The sequence below is a fragment of the Solea solea genome, chromosome 3 (genome assembly GCF_958295425.1).
Source record: "Solea solea chromosome 3, fSolSol10.1, whole genome shotgun sequence".
Taxonomy (NCBI): Eukaryota; Metazoa; Chordata; class Actinopteri; order Pleuronectiformes; family Soleidae; genus Solea; species Solea solea.
The window spans coordinates 20,947,896-20,963,189 of NC_081136.1; the positions used below are offsets into that span (position 1 = coordinate 20,947,896).

A 15,294-nucleotide genomic window follows, 5' to 3' on the forward strand; every position below is an offset into this window, starting at 1 on the left:
ATAAAGAGCAAAGGTACCGTAAAGGTAATGTAACGTAAAGGTAACAAGTAACATGAAAAGTTACTTTCCATAGAGTGTAACTAAGTAAAGTAACAGACTACTTTGTTCACAAAGTAAAGAGTAACGAGCAGACACCACTTTTTAAAAACAACTTCTCAAACACTGCACTGAGTTAGCAGTGTTAGCATGGAGCAGCAAGCGAGCATTTAAGTACACTTTGGATTCTACAGTGTGCCGGGGGAAAAGCAGCTTGACAAGACCCAGATAATATGCATGCTGTGCAATTTTTTGAAAATGCAAGGACGCAACCGCTGTCACCCCGAGTTAAAGGAAATGGAACAGCAGCTGACCAGCACACATTGCACCACTTTAATAAACATCCAGCCGATTCTGAACAAGTAAAAAGAATAACCATAGCCTACTTCATTTCAAAAGACCGCTGCTCTTACTGCGTAGTAAAAACAAAGGCTTTTATGACTCCAATTGAGCCAAGGTATGTCATACCCTCACATAACCTTTTCAGGTTATACACAGGATACTTGGTCAAGTTTAGGTGAAATAAATGTATACATTTTTCTTGAATTTGCTCGCATTGACGTTGCCGTTTTCCAAATATAAAAGTTGTTGAATATTTTGTAATTGTACTTTCGATAGGGATACATATTTAAATTGCCACTGAATGTTTTTCACAACAACAAACTTTTAATGGCGCAGCTGAGAGTCTGGAGGTGGTGTGGGTTATCTGCTAATTGGAGGGTCAGTAGTTCAATCCTTAATCTGACTCATGCGTCCTTGGGTAGAATACTAATACATGGTGGTGTGAATGTGAATGAGTGAGTGTAAAACCATTTGAGCGGTCATTATTTGATTTAACAAGGTAACTGCCCTTGCATGATCGGAGTGCAATCAAAGTTCATGACTGCTCTTTAATAAATTAAGCACTCACGTCGAGAAAGCTTACTTTCAATCACATGCATTTCTGTTTAGAATAGCACAACTGGAGATGTGATAAAAGCAAACAGCCTTTTGGTTTATACATATTTTCTACTGCAATAAATTGAGCTTACAGCAATTTAAGGTGTGAAACTTGCCTCTCACACATCAAATCTGTCATTTCTATCTTGGTCTGTGACCTGTCTCAAGAAAGAAACATCTACAATCATCTCTTTTTCTCCCTCTCCTTACTGATACTTGGATCTCGGAGAAAACATGCCCCCCACTGAGCTGCACGTGTCAGTATAAGAGTCTCTGCTTAGATGACAAGAATAAACAGGCAGAATGTGGGAGATGAAGAGCCCAAATATAAAACTAGGAGTTCTTTTTTTGTCAGCGGATAACCCAGAAGAGAACAGATGGGCTCTGATTTCAATTCTGAAGTCATATCTTGTTTCCTTTGGTCAGCAATGCTACCATGTAACCCTTGTTAATGGATTTCTAGCACTTTAGCTCACCAAGCAACAATGGGAAAACAGTTACTGGTAAAATGGTAGCCAGATTGGCACAATTAAGCATGTATTCATCCGGTAGGTGAAATGCAAACACAAACAGTGGAGGGAGTGCCCAAAGTCCTGAGAGGAAGGATGCTACCATTAGTATCGTCATGGCCACCGTTTCCCACCTGCGCTCTTTAATGAGGGCAAACAGTCTTATGTGGGTAGCCAGCTGAGAGGAAAAGAGACATAAACAAGAAGTGAAACACAAAAGAGAGAGATTTGTGTTTTGCATGCATGAAGGAAAAGAGACTGCTTTATGGGGCTAATTAGACAAGCAAAGAGGTGTAAAAGGAACAAAAAGAGGAGGAGAAGAGAGTGGTGGGGGGGAGGGCACAATGGGTGAGTAGGAGGGCTACTGGAGGAAGATAGAGAGAGAGGCAGGAAGCAGGACAGAAACAGACCAACAGCAGAGAGAGGAGAGCAGCAGTGTCAATATCTCATTTCTCTCATTTCTCCAGGATCTGTGACTACATGCTGAAATCTGCTGTTCACATTTGTACTCTGAAAGAACTGAATACGGTGGAGTAACATCTATAAATGATGGACGGCTGAATTAAACCTCCGGCTTATCACCTGTGGGCGCAACGCTGCCTTAAGGGGATTGAGATTGAAAAGCACTACAGGGAATGTGAGAAACCCAAGGATCACTGAGGAACGGATTTCATCTGGAGGTAAACTAACACATGGCGTCAGATTAAATTATCAAGTGTTAAGAGCAAGACAACGTGAATGTGTTGGACAGAGGCAGGGTAAAAATCAACACATTCTGCTTTAGGTAAACACACACAGCACACTGACATGTTGCTAAGCCCACGAGTCACGACTTTCTAGAAGAGATTACTTAAAGTGAAGACTAATTGCAGTAAATGAGTGGTTGTCAAACAACAGCAAGGAAACGTTGCTCTTCCCAAAGCAGAGCGGAGTTCACAGAGACAGTCTCCTGTCGTAAGAAAGCTCATACAGAGCAGAACAAACCAGACAGAAGATAGAACTCATTTATCCTCACAGGGAGGTCATCTGGAGGACAGATATATTTAATGTAACACAAGACATGGCTCAAATATGAGACAAGCAGTACGAAAAGTGTATTGAGCCGTGAATTAAACAGAACATTCTCATGTGTCTTCACAAAAAAAAGATTACGGGAAATACATAATACAGCAGACACAATATAAGAACAAGTCAGTGAAGGCTGAGCAAAAATCATTCAGAAGGATACACCCACTGCTCTAGGGCTGAGCGATATGGGTATTGCCTAGGATATTGATATATATCACAATATAAATCAAATCAGTATTATGTAACACCGGCCAATATGGATTATAAATAACATCTTGATATTTTAAGGTTATATCCCGATATACAAGATATATCGGGATATAAAGCTGCACACAGGTTGTTTCTCTGGACTCAAAAAAGTTTGTGCTTCTCAAAGGAGAGCGACAATACACTGTACATTCTGTAAAAACACAGGTAATACCTGGCTTATTTCTTTGGCTTTGTAATGGTAAATGGATATTAAGGTGTGTTAGAAACAATGAAGTTGCCAATAAATATGGTCAAATTCTGCTATAAAACAAATAATTGTGCTTAAAATTAAAGACATATTAGAGATACAATTTATCTTTATTACTTTAACTAGGGATGGGTATTGCTACGATTTTAGCAATAACAAAAGAATATGTGAAATTAAAAGGTGTGAAAAGATTCAAAAGGTATTTTATCATAATAAAAGTGACTGTGACAATGTCTTGAATAAGTAGCTACACATTGAAACAAACTGAGTAGGGGTCAACCAATTATTGGCCTGACCAATTATTGGGGGGGCCAATATTAGACATTTTGCCAATTATCTGGGTCTGCATTTTATTTTAAGGTTCACCGTTATTGTTAATTATAACTACAAAGTGTGCTACTGTGGCTCGCTCCAGGCCATTTGCTCTTAATCTGTAGATTCCACTGCTGACAACAAAATGGAGTCTCTTTCTGCTAATTAGAATTTGTTACCAAACGTCCATATAAAAGTTAAGAGAACAAAGAAGAAAAGGCTGTTATTGTTATCATTATTTCTTGCACTTAGCTCATAAGAGGGCAGTTCAAGAATTGGAGACAGTTTATGCACGATTTTTTTTATTTCAATTTCATGTAAAATTTGAGGTATTAATAAACATTAAAGGCATTAAATAAAGTTGTATGTTATTTTGACAAATATTTTCTTTTTGTTACTGTAAATGCATATTGGTTCTAAATATTGGTTACCAACTCATTAAATTGTATAAAAACAAGTGTAAACCAATATTGATTTACCTTTACTCACCATAAGGCTGCTTTGAGAAATATTAAACACGCTTCATGTTTATATATTGCTGCATTTGTAAATGTTTTGTTGGGTAGCTAGGGTAATTTGACATCTTAATCAAGATATAATAATGTGCTTTACTATACTTTTTTGTAAAACAGTAAATATGAAAATTCATGGATAACAATAATATTCATATTTAGCTTTAAAAATATACTGCCTGGCCAAAAAAAAGTCGCCACCTAAAAAAATGGGCCACACACTCTAATATTTGATTGGACTGCCTTTAACTTTGATTACGGCACTCATTCGCTGTGGCATAGTTTCGATAAGCTTCTGCAATGTCACATGATTTATTTACATCCAGTGTTGCATTAATTTTTCACCAAGATCCTGTATCAATGATGGGAGAGTCAGACCACTGTGCAAAGCCTTGTCCAGCACATCCTAAAGATTCTCAATGGGGGCCTGAACAACTCTTTCACAATTTGAGCCCGATGAATCGTGGCATTGTCATCTTGGAATATGCCAGTGCCCATCAGGGAAGAGAAAATCGATTGATGGAATAATCTGGTCATTCAATATATTCAGTTAGTCGGCTGACCTCATTCTTTGGGCACATAATGTTGCCGAACCTAGACCTGACCAACTGCAGCAACCCCTGATCATAGCACTTCCCCTACAGGCTTGTTCAGTAGGCACTAGGCATGATGGGTGCTCACTTCATCAGTTAAATCCAGATGGCAGGCAGTGTATAATGTCTGTTAAAGAGCTTTATAGACACATACAAAAATATTTTGGTAATTACCAATGCTGTTAATTTATGGCAGCTGTGGCTTTGAGTGGTGGCCAATGAATTTGTTAAGCACTGTATATACATCTTTTCCTGTACCCAACTGCAGAGGTCATTTAGTCTTTACTGTAGTACTAATGTCGCAGCAAAAGTAAATTAAAATTTACTTAATTGAGGAAAATAAATAAACATTAAAAAAAAAATGTCATAGAGGGCACCAGTATAGAAATCAGGGAGGTAGCAGCCTACTTTGACCACTGTTGTAGTCATTAGTCATAACGGCAGATCTTTGTGTGTTTGCTGATATCCGATAATACATTTTAAAGGCAATACTGGTATTGTACCAATAATATTGTGCATCCCTAATCTACAATGTCAAAACTGACATCTTGCCCAGGCTTGCTAGGTTTATCTTCAAATTATTATTTTATATAAATGCGGTCCAAGGCAGCACTGGAGTCTGGGCATTTGTGTCTTTGTGTTTTGTTTATTTGTTTTGTTTATTTGTCCCATATAACAAAGAAATCACTAAAACTGAATAATTCTGCTTTGTGGACAAAACAAGACATTTGAGAGTTTGTTTTCCTGCCCCAAATCATACAATAATAATATATCTGAAAAAAAGCCAGCTGACTCCTGTGGTCTGCTTTGTGAAGTCATTCTGCAGAGTACCAGCTCACTCTTCAACACTCATTTGCTGAAGAACACATGACAAGAACCATCAAAGACCAAAAGCCAGTATCAGAACCAATTAAACACACACTCCGCATGCATGTACACACACAGAAAAAGGCACACAGCTCCACGGGGATGGTAAATGAGTTGTCAAACACATCCACAAGCAGAGAAATTATGAATTTTCAATGTGATAAATTCTTTTCTTTTATGCTATTTAACTAATGTCTTTTATCCTTCGACCTCTGCAGATCAACAACGGAAAGCGACCAGGCAGAGCACGAGGAAAGGGGATGGTGATGATGATGATAAGCGGACATGTCGTAAATCCATTTCAATCAATTCTTCTCTTCCAGTCAATTAAGGATTAAATGCAAATACAAAGGCTTTGGATGTCCAAGAGTATCTCTGGGTGATCACCAGTGACTTTTCATGACCTATATCTGTGTCTGTGACAATTGAGCAAGTATGCCCTCCTGCCCTTTGGAACCTTCCATCCTTCCATTTTCTTCCAATATGAAATCAAAAACCTGACAAGGTGCCATGGACTGTATCGGGACAAGCACCATCTCCAGAGAGATAAAGACAAGAGTGTGAAGAACACCTTAAAGGTTGAGAGTATAGTGTTCCAGCACTGGCATCATTTTCCAGGCCGGGATGACACCATGAGCAGTGATTCAAACACAACAGACAATGACAAGACAGAGGTTGGAATGAAAGAAAAGCATTGATCACGACGCACTGGACTGATGCTGCAAACCACATGCCCCCCTATGAGGGGAGGGCATGTGTTTTCTTTGCTGTTGCACAAACAGAGTCTTCCCTTTGCCTGAGAGAAGCAGCCACTGTTGCCAACGCGATAGAGTTTTTCATGTTTCATGTCAAAATCCAATGTGCTCACAGACAATGATACAAATCAAGCAGCAAGTTCCTTGTGGTCGCTTTGATCGCTAAACTGGAGAACACCCTGCTGGGAGGGAGCGGTGAGTTTAACTCTGATATCACCAATATAATTGTTTTTTCTTTAGTCCAAACTAATGGGAAACTAAGGTACATTATCCACATATTCTAGTATTTTGTGTATTTGGTGTGTTTAGGCTCAGCAAGAAAACAAAGTCTCACAATTTGACAATAATGACCTCTTGTTCCTTTTTGCCAAAAAATGGCATAACAAATGATTTGGCGCTATAATAATACAATTGAATTGAATTGAATTGAATTGAATTGAATTGAATTGAATTGAATTGAATTGAACCATGCCTGGTATTGTCTTTGTTGGCTTCTCTGTCAGTTACAAGTACAAGTACAAGTGTATATATTATTATTATTTGCCACATAATAAATATGTAGTATTTTAAGTTCAGCTCAGCACATCATTCTTTGGTTTAACAACAGTAAAGCATGGTGATTTTTATCACAATAAGTAGGTTAAATAACTATTCCATCATATAGCAATACATATTTTACAGAATTACAAAAAGTGTTTGTTTTGATTGGAACAGTATATAGTTCACAGTAAAAAAAACATTTGTACGATGCAAAATGAATTTGGCTTTTACTGTTTATACCTTGCATTCTTTTAACTTTTGTAAATCCTCTTTTTCATTGACTGTTGCTTCTTTAAAGTCAAAGACTAGTGTCAGCTGCAAACACACACGTGTGGATACAGTATATCTTTGGTTAAAATAAAAAAAATCATAAAACATTGATATGTAATGCAAACAGCTAAAGTTTTCCTTTTTCAACCTGCCCTTCAGGCGACTTCCTCACATCAGGATAATGCACACACCTCCAATGCTGATCTTTGCAGCCGCCATGAGCAACATGACTGTGATTGACACTGCTGACCCCTACGACCTTGACTTGACTTCGTCTGAGGATATTTATCCCATCAGCTTCCAGGTATGGCAGAAGTCTCAGACAAAATCTACTTTTTTGTTTCTTTAGTCAAATTAGATTAGATTATTTGATTGATTCCACAGTGGGGAAATTCACATTAGCGTAAAATCATAGCATTGTGTTTGCTTACAAGCAAGTGAATAAAATGTATGTATGAACTGGTAATTTCCTTGTTAATTACCATACAATTGATAAGTCTGAATGACAGATTTTGTTTATTTATTTTTAGAATTATATGTAAGGACACTTCTAGAATTCCATTTCTTTTTTACAAAAACATGGTTCCATTTACTTACATTTCTGACAATATATAGTGAGGTATATACTAATAAATAATCATTCTTATACATATTTTGACCCAATTCAGGGAACTGCTTTTTTAACATTTTCAGAACAAGTATTCCACAGTTTGTCCCCTACTGAGTGACATTTGTTTATATCTTTTTTTGTTTGTTTTTCTCAAATATGAATGTTGCCGTTATATGCTATTCAGTAGAAAGTATAAATTAATCTTCAATGTTCTCACTGACCACATATTCCATATTCTCTCACTTTGTCTTGCTAGATTTCTCTGACAGGCTTCCTGCTTTTGGAGATAGTTTTGGGCCTGAGCTCCAACCTCACTGTGTTAGTCCTCTACTGCATGAAACAGAACCTCATCAGCTCTGTCTCAAACATTATCACCATGAACCTGCATGTGGTGGACGTGTTGGTGAGTTCTGACCTATGTTATCAGCTATACCTCAAAGGGCCAGTTCATTATTTCAGTGTACTATATGTCAGTCTGCTGAGGTCCATGTAACGTAAATTACATTATGCATCCATGTTTAGGTAATGAGCGTATGTACCACACGTCAATAGCACATCCTCCAGATAAGACAATTTATTGGATCAAAGGTGGCTCAGAGGTACAGTTGTTTTCCAATTAGAAGGTTGTGTGTTCAATTCCTAGCTCTGTAAACATTTTGATGTGTCCTTGGGCAAGACACATGATTCTACGTTGCTCCTGATGGCATGTGCATGGCTATGAAAAATGTGTGACTATTGCTGCACATAGATGCACTGTATGAAAGTGTGATTGAATGACAAACAATGTAGTGTAAAGTGGCTTTGAGTGGTCTAGAAAGGCACTACATAAATACAGACCATTTACCATTGTCCACCTGGTAGATGGCTAGTCTGATGAGCTTGTCCAAAACAGACACCCAAAACGTTTTTTTCTGGTCATGAAAAGACAAGAAAAGTGCTATATAAATACAGATGGTTTACCATTGTCCACCCAGTAGATGGCTAATCTGATGACCGTATCCAAAACTGAGAGCAGCTGCTAGAAAGTAGCACTAACTGCGTGACTAACTCAAGCCACATTAACTGGCAGTCAGTGATATACTCATCATGTATCTGTATTTCGCTTATGCTACAATACAAATATTCACTCACACGCAACATAAGAGACAATATAGTCTGGTGTCTGCTACCATACAAATAAAATGCTAACTATTCATATCTTACTGAGGTATAGTGCATATTGTTTGTGAGTTAGAACTTCAGTCTGAGGACTGGTTCTCTACAGAAGACCGTTGATAACAACAGTTTACACACGTCAAAACAAAGAGTTAACAGGCCATTGAACCTATGAAATATGAAATGAAACAACTGAAAAGACAAATGAAGTGATGGCAAAAAAATATGTCTGCTAATACTAACAATATGACAAACATGGCCATATGGATTATGAGGCAGTTTCTAATGGCATTGCTTCCGTCGGATGTTATTTATTTCATGCTGTGTGACCATAAGGATAGGGAAATACAGTCAGAAATCACAATGACAGAAAAAAGGCAACTAGCATTCATGCAGCACAGTAACCAATGTGCAGGAGAAACCAGTGTTGGAGCTTAGTGTGCCAGTAAAGTAAAGTAGGCACCATGTGCGAGTGTCTGTTGACATTCTGCTGCTAAGCACCTTCCACTGGACTATTGTTAAACCAAAGGTTATTCATGTCTTTTTGTACATATATTGCGCAACCAACCAGAGTCACCTTCTCGTGTTATCCCGTGTGATCAACACCTGACAGCATAGTCAAGAGACACGTAAATAGGATCTGTAGTGTGCTCATTTTAACCAACTACAGCCACTTTCTCTTCCTGTGAGGAAATCTTCAGTTCAATACATCACAGGTGATAATCATGACCGATGCCATAAAAGAAATCAAACAGTCAGATAAGAAAAAAAGATTTTTTTTGTAGTATTATTTATATTATTAGTTTTATTATATAGTATTATATAGTAGTGTTGTTGTATCATTTTGTTATTATATGCCCACATGTCACTGTATCACTTCACAAGAGAATCCACATTTACAACTGTATATATGAAGTATACTAGGTATTTATTCATTTAGTGCGATGACTGGCACTGCATGGAATGAACAAGAGAGGTTTATGCTGGAGTGTATCCACTGAAGTGTCATTTAAATGTCCATCTGACAGTCTTGTGCTGAACCTTTAATTTGACACACACGTCACACTGACAGCAGTGCAACTGTTTGACAACTAATTGGCAAATAATCATTTAGTGTTAGAAGGGGTGGGACACCTCTGAGTTCGATTGGATAAAAATGTAATCAGGGGTATGTTTCATTATTTAAACCTTTGGCAAGCTACTTGGCAAGGGACTGGGAGCTACTGGTAGCTCACAAGCTACTCCTTGGAGACCCCTGCCCCATACTCAGCAGTCTGGTGTTAGCCAGGCTAATTAATCCCAGGAATACCTGCTAAATTTAGTAAGGAAACTTCTTGAGCAATAGAGAGTGACCAACTGCACCCATAGTCATGATTACACTATGCAATTGGATCGACACAGGAACATAACAGTGATTAAAACCAACACCAAAATTGATTTTGGTCCTTAACTTACTGGTAACAGTCTTAAGACCAGATAAAAACTGTATTTGTGTTGTGACCTATATTGTGATCTGTTTTCAGGTATGTGTATGCTGCATTCCACTGACAACCGTGGTGGTGCTACTTCCTTTGGGGTCAGACACAGCCATGATATGCTGTTTTCACGAAGCCTGTGTCTCTTTTGCGAGTGTTGCTACTGCTTCCAATGTCCTGGCCATCACTGTGGACCGCTATGACATCTCAGTGCGGCCAGCTAACCGTGTGCTTACAATGGGCCGGGCTGTGGCTCTGCTTGGATCTATCTGGGCTTTATCTTTCTTCAGTTTCCTGGTCCCCTTCATGGAAGTAGGCTTCTTCATCAACTCTGGTTCAGACCTTGTGAACCAGACTACAGTAGTCACAGTGGCTCATACAAATGAGTACTACACAGAGCTGGGCTTGTACTATCACCTGCTTGCACAGATCCCCATATTCTTTTTCACAGCAGTGGTAATGCTGGTGACTTACTACAAGATCCTACAGGCACTTAACATTCGCATTGGAACACGCTTTCAGCAGAACCTTCCTAAGAAGAAGCATAAGAGTAAAAACACGATCTCTTTGAGTACTGCAACACAAGCAGAGTCGACTGATGCTTCACAGAGCAGCACAGGAGTGAGGGCGGGTGGCAGTGCACCTCTGGGCATGCGGGCTTCTGTGTCCGTCATTATTGCTCTGAGACGTGCAGTAAAGCGTCATCGAGAACGGCGGGAGAGACAGAAAAGAGTCTTCAGAATGTCTCTCCTCATCATCTCCACCTTCCTGCTCTGCTGGACTCCAATAACTGTGCTCAACACCATCATCCTTAGCACCGGGCCCAGTGACTTTATGGTCCGCCTTCGGCTGGGCTTCCTGGTGATGGCCTACGGAACCACCATCTTTCACCCGCTCCTCTATGCCTTCACTCGGCAGAAGTTCCAAAAGGTTTTGAAGAGCAAGATGAAGAAAAGAGTGGTGTCTGTGCTTGAAGCTGACCCAACACCAAACAATGTGGTCATTCATAACTCGTGGATTGACCCCAAGAGAAATAAAAAGGTCACCTTTGAGGACACCGAGGCCAGACAAAAATGTCTATCCACACATAATGTGGAGTGAAATGTAAATATGTCAGAAACATTTAGATGAGAATTACAACACTGGGAGTAACTTTCAAAAGAGAAAGTAGTAGATATGTGTTTCAGAGGGAGATGATTAATGTAAATGCCAATGACTCCATGATGGACGAGTTGATGGTTTCTTAGGGTTGAAACCCAAAGAAACACAAAATCTACCAAAACAGAAGAGACAATTTTAAGTTACAGCTCAAATTGACTGGTAAATGTTTCAGCAAGTGTCAGCAGTCTCTGGAAACACCAGTACCTTGGATATATTGGATTAATTTTCATACAGTGAAGGAGGAGGAGGAGATGTGTCATCCATATTGGTTTTATGCAAAAGTGAAAGTTAAAATAAGAAAAAATGGGGTCTTTGTTCATTAACAGAGTATATATTCTGGGCAGCTTACTAAATGTATATAATATGGTGACAATACAAATTATGTTTTTTTTGTCAGATGAATAATCAGTTTATGTTAAGGGAGCTTCTTAATATCATATGTAAAAATGGAAAAGAAAAATGCAGTTCAAGGTTGGCACTTAGAGCTGATCTTTTTCTTCAAGGCAAAAGTTTCTCAAAATACTGTAGGTATCACACAGGCACATTGAAAAGGGTAATTTATTGCTATTTATTGTGTGTAGTGTGCTATCAAGAATAATTTAGTTGTTAACTATATCTAAGCATTGGTGTGTGAGTGTTGTTCCCTGGTTAGCATAATATGAGACAAATGTACAGTAATATAATACTTTAATATTGTTTGTCACCATTTGTAATTAAAAAAATGAAAGGCACAAAACGTGTCAGTATCCTTTTGTTCCCTTGCTTATTTAAATGGAATTGAGACATGAATATAATCTAGGCTAGGCCTGCAACTAATGATTATTTTCCTCATTGATTAATCTGTAGATTATTTTCTCGAGTGATCGAGTACTTGTTTGGTTTGAATAATGTCAGAAAATGTTGAAAAATGTTTACCAAACCTGGAAATGATGATGTTCTCAAATGTCTTGTTTGGTCCACAAACCAAAATTATTAAGCTTAAATGATTTCTTTGTTTTATTGAGCAAAGAAACTGCCTCCTTGACTTCTGTACTTTTACAACACTTATTTTCTTTTATATATATACACAGTAACTAACAGTTATTGGCCCAAGCACTGCTGATACAATATATTGCCATATCGGCAAAAATTCCAATGTTGTGCATCCTTATTAAATGCCTCATGTCATCCCAAATTTCTCCTGCCAATTCTGTTTACTTATTCAAAACACAAATATATAACTTTGCTCACTACACAAAGTAGGGCTGCAAAGTCTCAGTCGAGGGGTTGATTTGAGTCGATACGTTCTAGTTCGACTCAGATTCTGATAAGTCGACTTTCTTCCGTGTTAATTTCATACAGTCTTTGGTTAATTTGATTTCATCTGGAGGAATGTACCAAGTGCTAATGGGGGTGTTTTCAGAGCTACCCTGTTCCACAGGTAACAGCGTGTCTTCAGAGAACACCCCCCTTGTTTTCAGTATTTTGGATTAGCCCAACCCACAAGTACGTTGGTGGTTTTATTTAATCATCTAAATATTCCTCATCAGTTGATGTCACGCTGATATCAACGTAGTACAGTATAGTATATAGTATATTTTCGGAAATCATGCGCTATGATATTGCACAGATGCATGTGATGCAAAACGTTTTGGTACCAGGTACTATTTTTAGTACCTGCTCCGGCGAGGTTCCAAGTGTGCTTAAGTAGGTACTATGCGATGATTGGTCAGACTGCTGGCCGCTGACTGGCCAGAGTCCCGTTACAGAAAGAGACGTCCCACACACAAATCAAGCCGAACAGCGCCTAACTGTAGACTTAAAACTACTTAACAATCCTAAAAACGTGGGTTAATCTCGAACAACTACAGAAGTTTGGGGGTAAAGTCACTAGTCACTTGTGTGTGAGTGTGTTTCGCGTATAAAACAAAGTCACCGCAGTCTCACTTAGCCGTACAGTGATGACTCCGCCCACGTTAAGTAGATACTTTTTTGTAGTGGAGATGCAACCTAATCGTGCCGTGTCGTACCTAGGCGAGTAGAGCAGGTGGAAATGCGCCATTTGAGTCGAAATTTCAGGGCTTCAGTCGACTAAGAATTTATTTGGTTGATTGCAGCCCTAACACAAAGTGTACAACACTACACTATCATGTAATTTTTTTCATGCAACGATGAGAGTAATGGCATTAACCGGTTGGTTTACAGCAGTGGTTTCCAAACTATTTAAGCCTGGTCCCCCCATTAGCAGTTTCAATTCTCAAGGAGAATATAAAAAATATAAAGAAATATAAAAAAAAAAAAAGCCAGACAGTTGTTACAAATGCCACAAAGTGCATTATATGAAGTGGGATGCAAGTTTCCTATTTTTCCATCTTAATTCCAGATTGTGTTCTTAGTGTGTGTGTTAATTAATTTTATCAAAGACCCTGAGAAGTAAGAGAAGTAAACATCCTCATAAAATGGACACAATGACATTAAGTGTTAATAACCTTGGTTTAGCATGCTGATAAACTGGAGGGACAAATTAAGGGATCATGGAAGTGATTACAGCATATCGTGAGTAGGTTTTAATGGGCAAACCAAATTTCATGATAATTTGTCTGTCGAGACATTTGAACTCAGAACTACAATGAATGTGTGCTCAACTGGTCACAACTTAATGGAGTACTGACTATATTTCTTAAATGGTACCAGGTATCGATTATGAAAATAATCGTTAGTTTCAGCTCTAAATAATTATTTATTTATCTGTATAAACCACCTCACCGCTTCCCCCCTAGGGGGGCCCGCCCCACTATAGAAGTACTGCACTAAATAGCCAATGTGATAATCCGTTAATAAAACCAAGTTCTGGGATTTCAGCTTGTTAAATGTGCTGTTTTTTGGCTCTGACAGATGTTTGAGGCCATCTTCATTTTGAGGTTTAAACTATATTTCTTACATTTTCTGGCATTTCAGGGACCAACCATCTAATTAAATAATTGTGAAAATAAATGATAAACCTATTAATGAAAAAATATAATGAGGAGTAGGACATGCACAATAAATACAATCTAACAGAATACAATATGTAACACAGCTCATATATCCTTCAACCCTCTTTACAATGTATTTGTATTTAATTCCTTCAAAGACTATTAACAAGGGTTAACATACACCAAAAATGCATGTAAAGAAAGTAAATATAGAGTGTATATATATATATATATATACACATATATATATAGTAGACTACTTGCTCTGTTAATTAGTTGCACAAACACGGTAAGTGTTTGTTGCTGTCTTAGAGAACCACAAGGACATTGACCTTATAAAATGTTCTACAGCCAATGGAATGTGTGTGTGTGTTTGTGTGGTATGAGAAGTGGTCACTTGTGCCTGTGAACCCACTCTATCATGCTTAATACCTTTAGACAACTAAGGTTAATATGGTGCAAAGATACAGTGGCTGGTGTCAGAGATATGTGCTGCATCAATGTCACTTCTCCTCTGTTGACATGAGAAGAAGGTCACACAGTTCTCAGCATCTACATCAACCACTGGTTGACACAACAATCCCAACATGGCCGCCACTAATCACCATCTGTGTCCTGATTTTTAAAAACAATAATACTGGAGGCACACGTGTGTCACATCGCAGATCACTGTATTGGCTCACAAGTTTGTCTCTCTAAAGCTGTGGAGAGCAGCACCCAAATGGCAAGTGAACAGAAATGGCATCCTGCTCAATTATGTCTCTCAGCAACTGAAGTTGTAAAACAAAGCTACAACAGCCAATATTTGGCAGATATTCATATCTAAGTCGAGCTTTGACAAGATTTCAGGCAATTGAAAAAAACAACGGAACAACGGTCTACAAAGCCGCACAGACCTCTGTTTCCAGCTGGAAAGGTCTGTCCAACAGTGAAATAAAGCAGCGACATATTCTAGTGATATACTCAAGATAACCAGATGTAGGTTTTAATGAATGAGCTGTTTGTTAAATGACAAATATGAGTTTTTCCTAAAGTCCCTGCTAGTTGCCAGGTTTTCACAGGGAGCATGCCTGCCTTTCAA

At 38.4% G+C, this 15,294-nt stretch overlaps 2 protein-coding genes across 2 annotated transcripts in view; one reads left to right on the forward strand and one right to left on the reverse strand.

The window, feature by feature from the left end:
- cog5 (component of oligomeric golgi complex 5) overlaps positions 1–15,294 on the reverse strand; it is a 67,152-nt gene that overhangs the window by 44,114 nt on the left and 7,744 nt on the right. The gene's annotated exons all lie outside the window — the stretch shown is intronic.
- Positions 1,861–12,347, forward strand: LOC131456134 (G-protein coupled receptor 22-like). The gene is made up of 5 exons (XM_058624178.1): positions 1,861–2,164; positions 5,512–6,243; positions 7,018–7,162; positions 7,725–7,871; positions 10,147–12,347. Exons 3-5 carry the CDS (start codon positions 7,040–7,042, stop codon positions 11,197–11,199), a joined length of 1,323 nt encoding a protein of 440 aa, XP_058480161.1. The 5' UTR covers positions 1,861–2,164; positions 5,512–6,243; positions 7,018–7,039; the 3' UTR covers positions 11,200–12,347.